General features: G+C 41.2%; 1 protein-coding gene across 16 annotated transcripts in view; it reads right to left on the bottom strand.

Moving 5' to 3' along the window:
- Positions 1–19,754, bottom strand: part of nedd4l (NEDD4 like E3 ubiquitin protein ligase) — a 412,625-nt gene that overhangs the window by 59,814 nt on the left and 333,057 nt on the right. For 7 of the 16 annotated variants that reach the window (XM_067983943.1, XM_067983954.1, XM_067983962.1 and 4 more), the window contains 3 exons: positions 18,948–19,016; positions 8,572–8,706; positions 7,097–7,213 (listed from right to left, as the gene is read on the bottom strand). The exons of 1 other annotated variant lie outside the window; for it this stretch is intronic. In XM_067983943.1, coding sequence (XP_067840044.1) covers positions 7,097–7,213; positions 8,572–8,706; positions 18,948–19,016 — 321 coding nt within the window. The remainder of the gene's footprint in view (positions 1–7,096; positions 7,214–8,571; positions 8,707–18,947; positions 19,017–19,754) is intronic. 8 more of the 16 variants (XR_010962841.1, XR_010962842.1, XM_067984002.1 and 5 more) reach the window with 4 other exon arrangements.

Here is a 19,754-nt window from a genome sequence, read left to right as displayed (position 1 = left end):
AGTGTGATGCTGAAATTTGTACAAGACATTGTGTGGTGTCTGAAGTTTGAAGGATATGAGGTGTGTGTGTCATTTCTGTAATGTAATTAGCAGGTCTCACTTGAGTCAAAGGAGGCATTGTTTTATAACAATGCAAGGTACAGGGTATTATTAGGGCTACTGATTTATAGGGAGCCAATTAAATCAAATTCCATTTTTATTACATGATATTATGGAAATTTTACCAGTGCTTTGACTGACAAATATTCAATGAAAACCTTAAATGAGTGTCCTCTATTTTCTACATTTTGTACATATGTATTTATTTTTTATTCCATACCATTTTTCAAGTTGAAGATACACAATAAGATGTACAAGTCGGAGATAGGTATCTGGTACTTAGCAGTACTGGAAAAGGGGTTGGGGGTTTAGCTGTACTCGAGATGGTTACTGGGCCTTGATAGCACTGTGGGCAATCCTGGGTTTTAGCAGCATGAAGGAAAAGGGGAAGGATCATCCTCAGGTTTGGTAGATTTGGGAGTTCTGCATTTGGTCGCCCTGGGGTGGGGGTGATGGAATTTAGCAGCATTGGAGGGGCCTTTGGTCCTAGCATCACTGTGAATGTGAGGCTTGGCTTACTAGGGGATTTCTGGTGTCTGTCAACAGTGAGGGGAAGGGAGGAGACAGGCCTGACAACTCTAAGAGGAGGGGAAGGGTTCCTGGTCTGGTTGGTAAAATTCTAAGCAAATAATTCATTGTTTTGTGATTAGGTGTCTGAGTAAGTCAGTCTGTCTCAGTTTCCACGTCTGTCTCTTGCTGACTCATGGTTGTCACCAATCAAAGCGTTCACATTTTTTAACTATTAAGAAAATGTATGTAATGCTAATCAAAGCTTGTCTGCCTTAGAAAGTTTCAAAATTCTTTGGCTAATAGAAACAAACTCAAATTAGGATGAGAAAAGACACTTTTTCTGCTGCCCTCAGCTTGTCATCCATCCTAATGTAAAAAATGAATAGATTTGTTAAAAAGTTTAGTGGAAAACTGACTCAAATTTATCATCCCAATTTGCATTCAAATCCCTTTCAAAACATATAGATCATTGGGGACAGAGTTACATTTTGACTTCTCCATTGAGAAAAATAAATTATCGAACATTTATAATTTGAACAAAAACAAAAACTACAACAGGTGTTTAAGCAGGACAAGATTCTGTTTGAAATGGGGCTCTGTGTTTTTGTCATACACACGCAACCTCTCTGTTTCAAAAATAAACACTCAATATAAACTTTACCTGAATAAATCGTTTGAAATTTGTCCCCTAGCTTTCCTTCAAATAATTATGAACAACCACCAAGCAGGCACTGCTGGAAACTGAAGAGAACATTCCAGTAGTTGAGCTGATTAAATGCTGCATCCGGAGAAATTACGGATACTGCACATGCTCAGACTGCAGGATCTGCTTTCAGTCATCAATGTCACTGCTCTGAGCAAATATATTAAGTCCAAGCCCAGGCTTTTGGAAAAGGCTGAGACCTGCAAGTAAAAGCTTTGATGAAATGTATTATAAGACATAAAAGATGATTCAGAAGATAAATGTAATCATGTTACTGTGTTTGTTTGATTTTGAAAAATGATACTGAAAACCTTATTTTCAACATTAGGAATTGTAGTTACGGAGGAAAAACAAATTTGTTCAAAAAGCATTTTAGATGATTTGATTGGTTCTCTTTTTAAAAAAAAAATCTTTTCATATTGGTGGGTTCTTCTGGCTGGTCTTTCAGGATTGGTTGTTTTCATTAGCCTTTAATTGTGTCTCATTTTGTGCTTTGCTTGCTTTTGATGCACATGTCCCCTACCTCTTCAGTTCTGATTTCCTGGTGCTTTACTTTGAGCCAATCAATAAAATGTGACAGCAGAGTGATGACAGCAAAAATGTTAATGCCAAAAATATGACTGAAAAACTCTGGCAAAATTAATTATTGCATCTGTAGAGGAAGTGTGCTCGATTTGCAAGGTGTTTAATATATTATCAACTGATCTCCCATGGTGTGTGTTAATTGTATCATGTGATTCATATCAGTGTTAATTGCATTCAGGTGGTGCATGTCAATTGAGGACTCTTGTATTCTTGCTATATGAGAGCTTATCTCGGAGGGGGGGGGGGGGTGGCTGTGTATGTGTGTGTGTGTGTGTGTGTGTGTGTGTAAGGGGCAGCTCTGTGAATAAAGGCTTGGAAGCAACTGAAGACCAGGCTCCAGTATTCTATCCATCACCACTTGGTTAACCAATTTATAACAGTGAGCTCACGGTGAATTGGAGGATAGTGTGTTTAGTTCTCCTCAGAGACCACGTACATGGTAAATTTCATCATGCCTGCACTGATGTGAAGTTAAGTTCGAAGAACTTAAAACCTGTTTAAAAGCTCTGAGGTGGTTTATTAAATCACAAACAGTTAATAATATATATTTGGAAAGTGTTTGTAAAGGCATCATACTACTCATCACACATGTGGGATAGGAACAAAGAAGTTTCAATTTTACTTAACTTACAGATGTCCTGTGGCATCTACAGTATCACAGGGCAGGTTTTATGAACTTGTGTCATAGAATCATAGAAGTTACAACATGGAAACAGGCCCTTCGGCCCAACATGTCCATGTCGCCCAGTTTATACCACTAAGCTAGTCCCAATTTCCTGCACTTGGCCCATATCCCTCTATACCCATCTTACCCATGTAACTGTCCAAATGCTTTTTAAAAGACAAAATTGTACCCACCTCTACTACTGCCTCTGGCAGCTCGTTCCAGACACTCACCACCCTTTGAGTGAAAAAATTGCCCCTCTGGACCCTTTTGTATCTCTCCCCTCTCACCTTAAATCTATGCCCCCTCGTTATAGACTCCCCTACCTTTGGGAAAAGATTTTGACTATCTACCTTATCTATGCCCCTCATTATTTTATAGACTTCTATAAGATCACCCCTAAACCTCCTACTCTCCAGGAAAAAAAGTCCCAGTCTGTCTAACCTCTCCCTATAAGTCAAACCATCAAGTCCCGGTAGCATCCTAGTAAATCTTTTCTGCACTCTTTCTAGTTTAATAATATCCTTTCTATAATAGGGTGACCAGAACTGTACACAGTACTCCAAGTGTGGCCTCACCAATGCCCTGTACAACTTCAACAAGACATCCCAACTCCTGCATTCAATGTTCTGACCAATGAAACCAAGCATGCCGAATGCCTTCTTCACCACCCTATCCACCTGTGACTCCACTTTCAAGGAGCTATGAACCTGTGTCCCCTGACCTCATCTCACCTTCTTCCCACGACATACTTTGGTCCTTCATGCAATACTACTTATGATGCAGAAGCTAGATCTTGATCTAACTTCTGAATGCACTGAAGCCAAGATACGAGACCACGGTAGGTAGAATCACACTACTTGGGATTTATTCTATATATACTCTAACTTCAGCCCAGTATGAAGTCGTGTTTTAAAAAGTACCCAGACAAGCCATTGGACCTCATGGGAAATTTTCAGACTTAGCATGAAATCTTTTAATGTTAGAAAGAATCTAGGACCAGCCCCTTTGTCACTAGATTAAAAATTAGCTGTCTGGGGAACACAGCACCACACATTTGCAAGCTATAGAGGGTGTGATGCATAATGAAGCATAGCTGATTGGATCTGTCTTTCTTTTTAAATTGTTCTTGGGATATGGGCAATATTTTGCAACGCCACATTTATTGCCCAATCATAGCTGCCCTGAGGTGGTGGTGGGCTTGCTTGAAACACTGCAGTCCTTCTGGTGATGGTGCTCCCACAATGGTGTTTGGTAGGCAATTCCAGGATATTGGATGAAAAAGGAACAACGATGTGTGACTTGGAGGTGATGGTGTTCCCACAACATTGCTGTTGTCCTTCTCAGTGGTAAGGATCAAATGGGAGAGAGATGCTGTCGAAATAACCTTGGTGAGTTACTGCAGTGCAACAACAACAACTTGCATTTATATAGCACCTTTAACGTAGTAAAACATCCCAAGGCACTTCACTGGAGCAATATTAAACAAAATTTCACACCAAGCCACATAAGGAGGTATTAGATGACCAAAAGCTTGGTCAAAGAGGTAGGTTTTAAGAAGCGTCTTAAAGGAGGCGAGGTCGTGAGGTGGAGAGGTTTAGGGAGGGAATTCCAGAGCTTAGTGCCTAGGCAGTTGAATGCATGCTGTAGACTGTACATACTGCAGTCACAGTGATGAAGCAGGTAGATATAGAGTCCAGTGGCAGGGGAAACGATCAAGCAAACTGCTCTGATCTCAATGGTGTTGAGCTTCTTGAGTGTTGTTGCATCTGCACCCAGCAAGGTGAGTGGTAAGTAAATCATGGTCCTGACTTGAGCCTTGCAGATAGTGAGAAGGTCAGGTGAGCCACTCATCTAAGAGTGCCCAGTCTCTGCATTGCTCTTGTAGCAAAGGTGTTGATATGGCTGGTCCAGTTTAGCTTCTGGTCAACGGTAACCCTTAAAAGTTGATGGTGGAGACTTAGTAACAGTGGTGCTATTCAAGGTCAAGGAGAGATGGTCATCACTTAGCATTTATGTGGCAGAAATGCCACCTACACTTGTCAGCCCAGGCCTGGACATTATGCAAGTCCTGCTGTCGGCTGGCATTAGTTGCTTTATCATCAGAGGAGTTGTGAATGGAACAAAACACTGGAATTGTCAGCAAATAGCCCCACTCCTGAGCTCATGTTTGAGAGAAGGACTTTGAGAAAACAGCTAAAGATTATTGGGCCAGGGATGCTTCTCTGAGGAACTCCTGCAGTGATGTCCTAGGGCTGTGATCTCTGGCCTCCAACAACCACAGCCATCTCTCAGGTATGATGCCAGCCACTAAGTTTTTCCTTTGATCCCCAATGATACCAGTTTTTCTAGGGCTCCTTGATGCCATATTCAGCATCCTAACGTCACGTGAAGTGAACTGAATTGGCTGGACAATGATACCTATGTAGGCTGGATCGCTGTTGGAGGCCGAGTAGGATCATCCACTCAGCACTTCTGGCTGACAACAGGCGCAAATGTTTCAGCTTCATTTCTTACACTCCTATACTGCATCGACCTGCTAACAACATAGTCATCCACCATGATTGAAGGGTCGGAACGTTTGTGGAGCACCATGATTCTCGATTACATGTCATAGAGCAACAAAACTTTTCTCTGATTCATTGGTTGTGGGACCGCTTTGCAGTCTCTCGCCTACTGCTTTTGGTATTTAGCATGCAGTTCAATAAGTTGAACCAAGGTTGGTGTCTTGGCTTGATGGTGACCAAGGAGTGAGGAATGTGCATGGTCATGAGATTATAGATTGTGGTGGTATACAATTCTGCTGTTGCTGATGGCTTGCAACACCTCGTGGATGCCCGGTTTTGGGCTGTCTGAAGTCTGTGTCACTTAGCACTGTGGTAATGCCACACTGCACATTGCAGGATGTCTTCACGCTGAAGATGAGACATTGTCTTTACAAGGACTTGGCCAGCTTAGTCCATGGTGGTATTACAACATTGAAGTCCCACACCCAGAGTACATTCTATACCCTGGTTTCTCTCAGGACTTCCCCCAAGTGATGTTGAAAATGAAAGAGTACTGACTCAGCAGTTTAGACGGGACAGTAGGAGCTTTTCTTGACCTTTTTGACCAGGGTCACTTGCCTGACTGTACATCACTGTGCCCCCACCTTTATTGGCATGTTAGGTGATAGATGTAATTCTGTACGACGACATCAGGCTGTAGCTTTACTAGTCTGTGGGATAACTCTCCCAATTTGGACACTAGGTAGTTAGGATGACTTTGCACGGTTGACTGGGCTGAGATTGCTCTAGTTTTACCATTATACAATGCCTGGGTTGTTGCTGATGGGTCCATCTAATTTTCTTATTACTTAACTTTGTACAGATTGTTTACAACTGGGTTGGTTTACTAGGTATTTTTTTCTGGTACCAGCCCACAAATTATAATATTTATTAAATTCAATTTCACAATTTGGCAAAGTGGGATGTGAATTCATACCTCTGGGTTGTTAGTCCAGTACCATAACCACTGGAGTGCTGTACTCACACTCGACATTCCACACAGACTGGTCTGATCTTTAGTATAACTGCAATGAAATGTTCTTTGAACCTCTTTCAAAAAGTGTAATTCAATGATGATCAAGGTTTGTATTAACATAAGCAGGTTGACCACATGGCTTTAGAATAAGAAAAATTATACTAATGTATGTCTATCAATAAAGGTGACAGGTAAACCTATTCCACCAATGTATTGTCATTATGCATATGGGAAATGGACTATATAATAATTTTATAATTAGTGGGTAATAGATTATAGTTTATTACTGAGGAAGTTTTTAGTTAAGTGCTGCATTATACAGAAAACATTGCTCCCATTAATAAATTAGCCATTCATTAATCTGTCAGTCTTTAACTCAAGTAAGTGCTCTCTCAGGACTTTCTGCATAGCACTGTGCTGCATCGATCTGCTTACAACAATCATAAAACAAATAGTTTCAGTTTATATTTAAGCATTAAGCCGACATCAATTTTCAAGATAAAGCAATAACTGTCATGATTGTCTGAGAACATGCATTGTTAGTGATAACATTTGACATCTGAAACCCAAAAGCTAAATTACAAATAATACATAATTATATATGATCACACAATTTCTATTTAAACATGAGAAGGGACAAAAGCAAATGTAAACTCCAGAAACCCAATGCATCGACAGCTAATACAAGCACGGTCATAGTTTTAGTAACTAGACACTGGTTGACTACTATATAGAACATAAGCACAGTTCACTGAGAATACTCATTATAACAATTTTTCTTAAAGATCACAAAAGTTTTCATTATGAGAGACAGTACATGCAAGAGCTGTTTTACAAAGGAAGAAAGATAATCATTATTATAGGTAAAGATTAGTAAGTGGATTAGCTGAGAAAAACAGTTGAATGAAAGGTTGCACTGGCTGAAGAAACTAGGTAGTGAAGGAAGAAAGGAAAGAATGAAATGTTAAGGTGATTGAGAGTTTTGTAGGGAGCGGAAGACGCTCAACCCTCACCTCCATTGGGGTTGATAAGGTAACTGTGGGTGAGCTGAGACTGCGAGGCCGCCTTATCTGAGGCTCGCTTAAAAGACTGTTGCTGGCTGTTGGACCTGGTGCACCATCGTCCGCATGCTGGTAGTATGAAGAAGAATAAGTTAGTAGGTGGCTCAGGAAGTCCTGCTTTGAAATTTAGGTTACAGCAGTATTATAAATGCTATTGAATTGTTTACAAGTTAAAGCTTGAAAATCCCATACAATCCACGCTTCTGATTTATAAAACACATATAGTCGTTAAAATTCTAAAGTTAAAAAATTGCCAAAAGTTCAGATTTCAGTAGTTTCACAGCAATTTGATTTCATACATGTAGCCAGTATTAAATTTATTGTATTTTTCTTCTTTTAAAAAAAAAATAATTCTTGGGATGTGGGCATTGTTGGCAAGGCTAGCATTTATGGACCATCCCTAGTTGCCCTCGAGACTGCTGCAATCTGTATGGTGAAGGTGTTCCCACAATACTGTTCGGTAGAGTGTTCCAGGATTTTGATCCAGAAAAATGATGCTGAATAGGCTGCAGCAGAATTTTTTGTGGAGCAAATTTGACTCCTTAAATGAACATTGAGAATCATTTTATCACACCTGAGATAATAAGGAAAATTATATTTGCAATAAAGCAGTTGGGTACTTATACTGTGATTTCGATTAAAAACAATGCTGGTGATTATTTTAATTACAAAATATTTAATTACAAAACTTATCTCACTGAATTCTGTTGTAAATTATGGGCATCGAGCACATCTACAACTTTCACGGAACCTTTTCACAGCGGTGTATTAATACTTTGCTCCTCGAGTTGCTACACCCAAAAAATGGAAAATTACCTGAGAGGTCCACTCAGCAGCACAATCAACTATCTGAAAATTCCATTCCAATTGGCTTTTCAGATTTCTTAGTGTTTTTAATTATTTTTCCCACAACTGTAATCGTTAACAAGAAGCAAACTCTAGATCTGTTATCCCTTAAACATCAGTTGCCCACTGTGTAACATGCACAAGACAACTGGTGGTTTAAACTAACAAAAAAAAACAAATATTCAAATAATACAAAGTTATCTGCTTGGAAGATTTTATACGTTACATTCTTAACTGAATTGAAAACAGTCAGAACATCTTATTCAACCAATACAGTTCTCAGTTTTCCACTTGAAATGTAGTTATAGTTATAGTGCAAAGCAGTGGCTTTACACACACTGTTCTGCAGTGTCAATATGCTCAGAGGTAACATCATTCAGATCACTATACATGCAGGGCAACTATTTTTTAAAGATACTGTTTTTGGCATGATTTACAATGCTGTACATTAGAAAATTAACTTGCACACAGAAAGCAGCACAAATCCGACTGAACCAGCACAGAAGCTCTGGAAAAAAAAATCAAAGGCTTGTTATCTCAATGTGGTCTTGTTCTGTGGAGTGTTAGGACAGTCTTCGTACCTGCACAATTGGGCGAGTCCAAGTAGTAGATCTGTTGTTATGGTTTACATAATAGGAACGTCCCTTTGCATCTTTCCGCTCTTCCCATCCTGGTGGCAAGCCAGGTGTTGTGAGCATGTAGGCTGCAGATGACTGCTTGTGCAAGATGATTAAATTTAAGTTAGCTTTCCAGTCAATATATAAGTTTAAAGCGTATGCTTAACTATCAGAGCTGAATGAACAATGAATTATAGCATTTTACATAACCCAAAACCAAAGGACACACGCATCTCTTCACGAAAACCCAAGAAAAACTATTTTTTGATATAGATGATGGCTTAAAAGATCAGTTTCCAGGCTGGCAAGCCCCTTTAGCTGCTTATTTGTGAAAATATTAGATTTGAACTCTTCAACATAACCTCTTATTCGCATCCCCCACTTTGTTTTCTTGGGTTTGTCCTAACTTGTTCTTGTGGTCTTAAACAAGAGACCTCAGTTGCCTGAATGTGCCAGTTTTGATGAACAGTCACACTTGATACTTCAACCTCTTTCTCTTTCCAATAATAACTTAAAAATGGGAAGTGGATAAATATTTGAAAAATAAAAAAATGGAAAGGGTGCAGTCAAAGTACAAAAAAATGGGACTAAGTGGATAGCTCTTTCATCGAACCAGCACAGATTCGATGGCCCAAAAGGCCTCCTTCTGTGCGGTAAAATTCCATGATTATCGACTTGCTGTGCCCAATCAGCATTTAGATTTTTTTTTAATATTTCACATTTCTAGAGGTCAATTTTACAATTAAATTGCGGGTGTGTTGGGGGCTCCGAAAATCGCAGAAATGCCGCTCGGGTTCAGAACCCGGCTCCAACCCGCAGACTTGCTGGTTCCCCATTGACCCGTCTGGGTGCGCTCGCGCTCCTCCCGAATGTGGAAGTCCCACCGGCAATTAAAGCCAGCGGGATGATAGTTAAGACACTTATTTAGATACTTAAAGTCCTTAATTTTGTCCACATTAAGGCAGGGGTCCGATTTTGACACATCTTCAGCGTGTTTCCCATGCTGTGGCAAACACTCCATGTTCTACCAGACGTGTTTCAGCCAGCAGCCAGTGAGACATTCAAATGCTTGTTTGACAGATGGGGAGAAAAGGTGAGTTCTTGCTGCAGGGCACTCAGTTCTTTAACACAAATCTTTGGCTGCAAGGTCTTTGTGTTTTCACCAAAAATTCTTATTTTCCACTCACAGTTCTTCTGTTCACACATATTTAACAACTTTTCGGACCCCCTCAAACTCACACAATCAGGATGGGGGGGGGGGGCTGCATTCGCCACTACATCTGAGGACAAGCAACATCACCAGCCTCGGCGGGCACTTCCGCCACCTGCAGCGCCACAACACAGTGCTGTGCCACAGGCACCTGCACAAGAGCATAGAGGGCAACAGAGGGAGCAACGCTGCAGGAGGCACTACCCTCGCTACAGGGTCTACAAACCAAGGCTCAGCTTCCTGGACCTCTCTGAGGAGCGGTGCACACAAAGGCTCAGAGTGATTCACCAGGTAGTTGCAGATATCTGCAGCCTTCTTCATGCTGAGGTGCTCCCGGCTGGACCGAGCGGCATCTTGTTACCCGTCGCTGTCAAAGTCACCACTGCCCTCAACTTCTTCGCCTCCAGATCATTCCAGGGTGTCACCGGGGACATCATCAGGGTCTCTCAGTTGCGTGCACATACACCACTGTAAAGTCACCCAATGGGTGGCATCAAGTGTCGCTGTTCATGGTGAACCTCATGAAAGGGCCCTATCACAAAAGCGAGTCAAGAATGGGCAAGACGTGGCAGCAGTGGTGGCAATCATAAAATTATAATGTCACTTTAACAAAAACTAAATATAAATGAAAAACATGACAGTCTGTCAAACGCCCTTGTGCATACCCTTCGTGATCACAAAACACGTGCCTTTCTCTTCTGACTACTTCTATGTGGTACAATCCCTGTGGCTGCAGCAGAGGTAGAGGCAGGTTGTTCATGCTCACGCCCTGACTTCTTAGATGCTTTTAGCCTATGCCCTCTGGGTTTTGGAGCCCGTGAGGGCCCCTCCAAAGACTGCTCCACCCGCCACTGAAGACTCGGCCAGCCGGAGAGGAGGCAGCATTGCTGGTACTGGTTGAGAGGGGGCAACGGGTGAGTCATGGGAGCACTTTGAGTGGCGTCCCCACCTCCGTGTACCCTTTCGCCAGCATCCCTCTCCTGGACCAAGCCCACATCAAGCATACCACCTTGCTGGAGAATAGTTTGGAGAGTGATGTATGATGCCGTGGAAGCCCAGTTGTAAAGTTTCTGTCTGCCTGTTTAAGGCGGCAGAATGTTGTTCACCCTGAGTCCGAACTGCAGTTGTCAGGGCCTGAATGAACTCATTTGTGAGCCATGTTTGAAGCTCAACGGAGGCTAACCTTCTCTCCATTGCAGACATTCCCGCACTTACCTGTGACACTATCTCAGAGAGTTGCTCACCTCCCTGTGACAGTATCTCAGAGATTCCCTCTCGCATCTGTACCACCATTCCACTCATGCAGGATTTGGACTCCTCCATCATCTGCGCTATTGTGGAGAGTGTGCGTGGCACCTGTTCCAGTATCTTGCAAACGTGCTGCGATCCCTCAATTATTCTCCTTTTAAAGGATGGCCCCCAGGGTTCAGCATCTGCGTCTAGCTGAGCAAAGCCTGGAGAAGAGCACTCCCACCGAGGCGGACTCTCCACAGCTGCCCCTGCCAGCAGTGTCTGCTCGTGCTCATTTGTGTGGTGACTCACCAGGTGCCAACCCAACCAACTGAGGACGAGGACCCACCAAGGTGTGAGTATCTGAGCTGATGGATGGCACACTAATATTTGACGGTGCACCCTCAGAGGCCGGCAGGTCCTCTGAGGAATCGCCCTCTGCTGTCACTGCAGTCACTGAAGGCCCTGTAAGAGAACAGAAGGCAATATTAAGCATCACAGATGTGTCATGTTGCGATGAGCATACTGAGGTGTTGAAGATGGCAAGGCATGTTAACATCAATTCATATTGTGTGAGATGAATGTTAAGGTTGTGTCACCAGATGTTTGTGGGGTGCCAGTCTCGCCGTCCCCGACAGACAGGCACTCAAGGGTGTGGCTCAGCTCCAGCACCTCCTGCTCCATGTCTGTGAGGACCTGTGTTTGTGGAGGCCCGCCCTCCAGTCCTCGCCCTCTCGCGTGCATTTTGCGCTCTCTTCTGCTAGAAGGGGAGAAAGAACAGACGTGGGAGTGAGTGATGGTGAAGTGGCCAATCAATTAATGCATTGGTTTGGGTGAGCCTGGCCGTCAAAGAGATGTATCAGAGGGTGAGTATGAGACAGAGCCATCACATTGGATCAGGATTAGGTGAGTGGTCGTGGTGGGGTGACTAATGGGGAGGTGAGGAAGTACAGGTAAGTTGAGGATTAGCCTTAAGTGGGTGTGAGGAGTGATGTGGTAGAGTAGTGTTGGCAGTGCAGAATGAGTTGGCGGGGGGGTGGGGGTGATTTGTAACACGGAATGCAGGAGAATCAGTAAGTGTACTCACTTTGGCTGACCTAGTTAGGTCATTGAAGCGCTTCCTGCACTGGACCCAGGTGCGGGATATGTTGCTACTGCTGGTGACCTCCTCTGCACCTCGAGCCAGGCATTCTTGGTGTCAGAGGCAGGCCATTTCCTCCTGTCCGCTGGGTAAAACACATCCCTCCTCCTCCTCACCCCGTCCAGTAGAACCTGGAGTGAGGCATCATTAAACCTTGCAGCAGCCTTGCCTCTGTGCTGCTCCACTGTGGTCTGTGGGTCTTTGGGTCTTTGCTCCAGCAAAAGCCTTTGGAACAATGGCCCTTTAAACAGAGCTCCTCCAGCTAACAGCCTGTGTTGCGGGTGCACAGTCCGCCCGCTGCGCAGCTTTCAGATGGCAAACCCGGAAGCCACGTTAAGTAGCACAAATTGAATCACGATCGCCTGGACATTTTTTATTGGGTGGGTTACCCACACGCCCAATCAACCCCCCACCCCATCCCCCCAACCCCTGCTGCCATCCCACCTCCATTCTAATATCGGGCCCCTAGTGTTTGTCGTTTCCCTTATTCACAGTCTAAAATAACTGTTCTAAATTGACCTGAAGGTGCATCTAACTAGCCCAGAACAATATTGACAATTACAGTGTTTCTGAAGTGACAGTTACAGGTTCTCATGCATTTTTAATGACCTTTTGAGTGTACCTCTGCCAATTCAAAACCCAGCACAGTAAAATGCACTAGCTACTCAATCTGTGGATTTCAATTAGGGAATTTTCTTTTGTACAATTGTTATATCCATTTAAGATCTGCTCATATAATGCTCCAAATTCAGATTGTTGGACAGACAGTTGCCAATACTAAAGGGAAAAGTTGATTATTTACATTTCACAGCTAATTACTTACTGTTGGAGTGTAGTCACAGTTGTGACATAGACAAACACAGCAGCCAATTTGCACAGCAAAGTCCCACAAACAGCAAATGGGCTAAATGACCAGTTAATCTGTTTTGATGGTGTTATGGCTGAAGGAGAAAACGTTGATCACAACACCAGAACTGCGAGCTCTTCTTTGAATAGTGCCATGGAATCTTTCACATCCACCTTAACAGGCAGCAGGAGCCTTAGTTCAAACATTGAATTAAAGAGTCATACAGCACAGAACGAGGCCATTCGGCCCATCGTATCTGTGCCAGTTCTTTGAAAGAGCTATCCAATTAGTTCCACTCTCCTGCTCTTGCCCCATAGCTCTGCAAATTTCTCCTTTTCAAGTATATGTCCAATTCCCTTTTGAAAGTTACTGCTGAATCTGCTTCCACCGCCTTTTCATGTAGTGTATTCCAGATTACCAGAACTCATTGCGTCAAAAAATTCTCATTTCCCCCTGGAATTTTTGCCAATTATCTTAAATCTGTCCTCTGGTTACCGACCCTCCTGCCGGTGGAAACAGTTTCTCCCCATTTACTCTATCAAAACCCCCTCATAATTTTGAACACTTCTACCAAATCTCCCTTAACCTTGTCTAGGTTTGTAAATATTACTAGTGTCTCAGTCACCCCAGATTTTGTGTTTCAAAACGCTTTAACTAATTGCGAAACATAGTTGAAGGATCAAAACCCCATTGTACTGGAAACTACCAACATTGAAGAGAACAGGAGAAACGCTGACATAAATTAAAGTAGTAGTTGGATGATACCAAATTTGGCCTTTAAAATTGTGTAGATTCTATGACGAAAGGAAAACTTAAGAAGGTAAGGAGTTCCACAGCCTTGATCTCCTGCGAAAGAATAAGTTAGAATGGGACACAGTGCAATAAGTTGTGATTTCAACATAGTGAGGATACAGGCATGCAGAAGAATGTAATGGGCAGAAGAATGAGAGAGAAAAGTTCAGAGGAATAACAGCTACAGTAATATACTGATAAAGTAGAAAGAAAGATTGTGAAGGAGACAGACAGGTTTGAGGTAATTTGGGAGAAAGGGAACACCAATCAGAGAAGAAGCTTTTTCAATTATCCTGTTCAGAGGTGCAAGAAAGGTATTACAAAAGCTCCCCAGAACTGCTGGGCAGATGCAGCTGAAGGACAGAAAGTTAACGATGAATTTCCTTTACAATTATACATGAAACTAAATTTCAGTGACATCACAAAGGAATGCTACCCACATCCTATTTTTCCTATTCATGATGTAACTGGAAATTTAAATTTCATGTTATCACTGCTGGAGAAGCTGTGTGTAAAGCATCTTAGCAAGCTACCTTTGATTAGCAAATTTGAAGTAGAAAATATAGCTGCAAAGGGGGACTGAGACATGTCACCATATTTAGTAGCACAGATGAACATAGTTCTTCATTAACAAAACTCTACACATCTCATTAATTTCAAACTTATTTTAGACCAAGAAAACAAAAATTTCATAAATAATTTAGTAACTATAATTAGGTATCTTAAGGACAACATTTCTCCAGCATCTATATTTTTTTTTACAATGATTTCAAAATTTTTGTATCATATGAATGAAGGGCATACTCCCTCACAAAAAGGGTGGTTTAATAGTGTCCAGATTATGTTCATTATAGAGCTGGATAAATTGGATCTCTGGAATTGATCACTAGTATTAAGGTGTCAATTATGAGGAAAGACTGGAAAATTTGTCCTTTTCTGAATGGAAAGGAGGTCTGAGAGGTGATCTTAGGGGAAAATAATAGTAAATGCAGAATATTACTTTAAACCAAATTGCAACAGCAGGATTAGGGGACACCGGTTTAAATTAGTAACACATGAAATTAGGACTGATATCAGGGAATTATTCTTCACACAAAATTTGAACACATGTAAATAAACTCCAGATAGACTAGTGGAGGTGAAAACTCAAATCATTTAAGATACAATTGGAAGTTGCAATGGGTGGGTGGGGGGGGGGGGAACAGACGTATTGAAATTTATATATTTTTACTGTATTTTGAGTTTAAATTTGTTTTAGTTTAATTTTAGCAGTTTAATATTAGGAGCCTTTGAAAGTTATTTATTTAGTGTCTTAACTGTGAGGTGGTAATAGGTAATTAATTGGTTCAAAAGAGGTGTAATTTGCTGTTCTCCAGCTGGCAGTTTTCTCCTGTGGCAGTTGGGCTATTACATAAGACAAGACAATATATATTTGAGCTGACGAGAGAGAATTTAATTTTCAGCTGCGAGAGGCCAGAAGAGTGTGGAGTTCAGCCTTGAGGTGCAGTTGGACAGGAATAATTTATTTTATAATTAATACTTGTGTGAAGCAAGTAATTGAAGTTTGATGCTAATGGGGGTTCAAGCCAACACTATCTGCATTGCTTTAGGTTGGACACAAAGGGGTGCCAATATAGGGATCCCCCGTGACATGTGTAGATGCGCTAGATGTAATATCCTGGATCCCCTTCAAGGGGCAGTGTATGTTTGCTGTGTCAGAAAATTGAGTCTCTGGAGCAGAAGATCTCCATGCTCAAGCAGCAAACGGCCACACCCCACTTCATCAAAGTGGATGAAGGATTTCTGGATTATACTCTCCTAAACGTGGTCACCCACAGGACAAGATGCAGGAATAATGTAGAAAGAGAGAAGTGGATGACCATCTGCAGGGGCAGCAGAGTGAGAAAGGACTCAAAGATGCAGGGAGTAACTGGAATTATCCTGTACACACATTGTGTTGCACAAGTAAAAGTTGGATAGTGACATCGACTCAGAAGAGAGTGGTTCTGAGCTGCCTATGGGAGTGAGGGGCAGGTGGAATAGGAGCATGGCAACGATGAGGGATTCCATAGACAGAATTTTTTTTGCAGTCGTGACTGCAAGTCCCAAATGGTATGTTTCCTCCCTGGTGACAGGGTGAAGAATGGATGAAAACATTTCTGGAAAGAGAGGAGAGAAACAAAACACATAGTCTACTTTGGAACCAATGACATCCGAGTTCTTGCAGAGGCAGTTTAAGGAGCTAGGCACTGAAGGGTGGTAATCTCAAGATTGTTTCTTCTGCCATATGCCAGATAGGTTAAGGAAAGGAAGATTAACAAAGTAAATGTGTGGCTGCAAGGTTAGTACAGGAGGAAACGTAGTGTATATCGATTTTCAGAAGGCGTGCAAACATATCTCATGAGGCCTGTTACAAAATTCAGGCACATGTGTAAACGGAAATGGAGCAGCATGAATAGAAAGCACGAAGCAGAGTTAGGGTAAATGGGTGATGCTCAAACTGCACAGGGTTTGAAAGTGGTGTACCCCAGGGATCAGTTCTGGATCTACTTATGTTCTCGCTGTATACAGATGATTTGGACTTGGGCACAAGGAACACAGTATCAAAATTTTCTGACAATACAGAAGTAGGAAGGTTTGACTAACTGTGAGCAGGACCGTGAAAGACTTCAGGAAGACAGTCAGGTTATCAGAACGGGCAGACAGGTGGCGATGCAATTTAATGTAGATAATTGTGAGGCAATTCCTTGTTTTCTCTCCCATAATGTACGAGTGAATTCACTTAATGGAAAGAGACAAAGCTTCAAATATATAATTGCCTGAAAGTGCAAGTAGATAAAGCCATAAATAAAGGCCAATAGAATCTTGAGTTTTATAAATAGGGACATAGAGTAAGAGTGTTAAGAAGTAATGATGAATTTATATCGAACACTGATTAGGCCACAGTTCGAGCAGCATGTGCAGTTTTAGGGGCCCTAATAGAGGAACGACATTAAAGCCAAAGAGAGCATCAACGTAGATTTACGAGGATGATGGCATGAATGGGAAACTTTAGTTATGAGGGAAGATTTGAGATACTGACGCTATTTTCACTAGAGCAGGCAAGGCTAAGAGGAGTTTTAACATAGGTTTATAAAATTATGAAGATTTTTGATAGATTGACGAGGAAAAGACTTTGCTCAGGTTGGGGAGCTAGTAACAGTGGGTTATCAATTCAAAATTATTTCTAAGAGTGAGAAGGAGGAATAGGAAAACATTATTTACACAGAGAGTTGCTGGAGGATGGAATGCTTTACAACAGGGGTTGCTTGAGGCAGAGATAATTGCTTCTTTTAGGGAAAACTAGATAAATGTTTGATGCAGAAAGATGATGCCAGGATATGGGGATAAAGATGGGCAGTGGGAATTAAAAGAAAAAAAAATTGCTCGAGCAAAGAGCCAGCACAGATAAGATAGGCCAGATGACCTCCTCCTGTGCTGTGAACTTGTGTGGTTTAGGATCATTCTCGAGGAATAAATAATGGCTGAATCGCCTTCCTCATCTGTAATTACCTTGTGATCATATAATAATGTTTTTTGGTCAGTATTACAGACACACACTGCCAACCAAAGGCTATGATTAAAAGGTTAAAGTGAGCTTTAAGTACTGATCCCCTGGAACATATTCCCATCCTTCAATTTGTAGTACTACTTAATTGTAAACTAAAATGACAAGTTACAAAAAGGACCTACTGAATTAGTGTTATTAAAAATTGTCAGACTCTATGGCAAGTAAAAAATAATCTCGCTTGTAAACACCAAACTTTGAACATCCATTGAGTGTACCTGACTGTCCATAATTTTATGATGTAGAAACCGATTAAGTGTGAAATCAAGTACAGTGTCTCTTCCTTTTGGAACAGGATGTTTGCATTGGTCAGTAATGCTTGTAAAGGTAAACAGGAATAATAAAAGCAACATAGGCAGGTATACAATCCGAGCAGCTAGGCTATTAAAATGTGTTAACTCCAACAGTCACAATTCTATTTGAGGTACACCCTTAAAAGTGTTCATGTGCAAACTGAACAAATCATTATCTACAGATGCCACAAGCCAGATGAGATTCCCAAACTTATTTTTGATGAGCTCCACTTTGGAGATTCATATCCCATGTATGTCCTTCTATCTGCCCCACTTAGCTCAACCCTATCAGCGCTCTGATAGGTTTAACATCTACTTCTATAAATTGGCAGGGTTCAAACAATGTGATGAGATCGCACCATAATCACTTCCTCTGGCCACGTGAGGCTGCATTGGTGGCATTTGCACTTGTTAGTTTAGGCTAGCCTGTTTCTCAACGCCCCGACCCCGGATAATCTTGCAGTTTGGAAACCTCTGCCATCAGCTAATGGACGAAAGCAACACTTAAGTGACAATGGATGACTTTGCTCCATATAGATCAGAAATCACTAATCAGTTCATAGTCATATCAGGCTATGCTCTTGTACGAATTTTTGCTCATATAGAACTTGATATTAGCTGTACCTCTTCAATAAAGAAAATTATTCTTCATTGTACTACAAGTACAAAGGTCAACTATGCAATAAAATTTACATTGTTTTATTGGGACCATTTCATCATTAAGCAACATTACATTTGCCATGTCTATAAATTCAGAATACATTAAAAACCCAAAGAACTTCATTTTAGTTTACACAAACTCAAGAGTCTTAAGACTGTTGGAACCCTTTCATAAGCTTAGCCATACAGTATTATGATCAAACCCTTTGTTTTGCACTGCCTATTTTGGCCAATTTTTGTTCCAACACCAACCCCTTATGGCATCATAAGTATAGGTTTGACAACATCAGTACTGGTTTGGAGAGGCCAGTGAGCTCCATAGTCTCGAGGTACTGATTCATTATAGGTACTATGACCATCTGTGCTAATTGAAATTCAGCTCACTCAGTAACCTTTAAAACCAATGATGCCGATAACAGGATGAAAAGGATGATCATAATTCTTTGCAACTAACTGATTTTCACAAGTGGTCCAGACAGTGAAACTCTTTAACCAAATTACTTTTATTTAACAAAAATTGGAGTTTAAAAAATACTATTTTTCGATACTGAATAAATTACCGTCAGTTCATTTGGTTGTTCACTGCCAGTAACAGTTGAAGAACGAAGTCGCCGAGACTGGGTGGTCTGCTGATAAATCATAATTTTTTATACTTTATCAAATAAAACTTTGAAGCACAATAAATAGGATGAATTCAGGCCTAGGAATTAAGAGTTGATTACTGGGCAGTGAAAATTTAAAATTTATATTTTAGAAATTATTTTGAAGAAACATTTCTACAGAAGAAAGAAATTTGAAGTAGAAATCATGCTTCAAGTTGATACCAGTTTTGTAACCATGGTGGCACAATGAGCCCAATATCTGTACTTAAATTTTCAGCTTAGTGGCCTATTAACTACTTTGTAATTGAACTCATGGGAAATTCATTCTCCATAACTTCCTTTTTAAAAAAAACTCATTGAAACTTTGTGACAATTGAATGTCGCAGAAAAAGTTAAGTAACTGAAACTTGAGTGGTGCCACCTGGTCCAAAATAAGCAGAGTAAAGCCAGTCAAAGCCACCACAATTTAGTAGATGCAGATGAAAACCAACAAAAATAAACCTAGCAAAGCTTGGAATATAGTATTAACAGCAATCCACAGTCAAAGTTTCTGGAATAGCTAGAAAAGGTGTTCCAAGTTGCCAGATACGTGACAGAAAAGAATAGCCAGCATTCGTCACCACGAAAATACCAAAGTAGCAATTCTGCCATAAATATCAGAAGCCTTCCTATCTCACTGATAAGTCAATTCAATTACCTTTGGCTTACAAAATAGAAACTAGTTTTTAAAGCTATGTGTAAATTCTAGAGCACAGAACATTACCT

This window comes from Heptranchias perlo, chromosome 1 (genome assembly GCF_035084215.1).
Source record: "Heptranchias perlo isolate sHepPer1 chromosome 1, sHepPer1.hap1, whole genome shotgun sequence".
NCBI lineage: Eukaryota > Metazoa > Chordata > Chondrichthyes > Hexanchiformes > Hexanchidae > Heptranchias > Heptranchias perlo.
The sequence above is the reverse complement of the archived record's forward strand: the minus strand, read 5'-3'. Positions and strand labels throughout refer to the sequence as shown.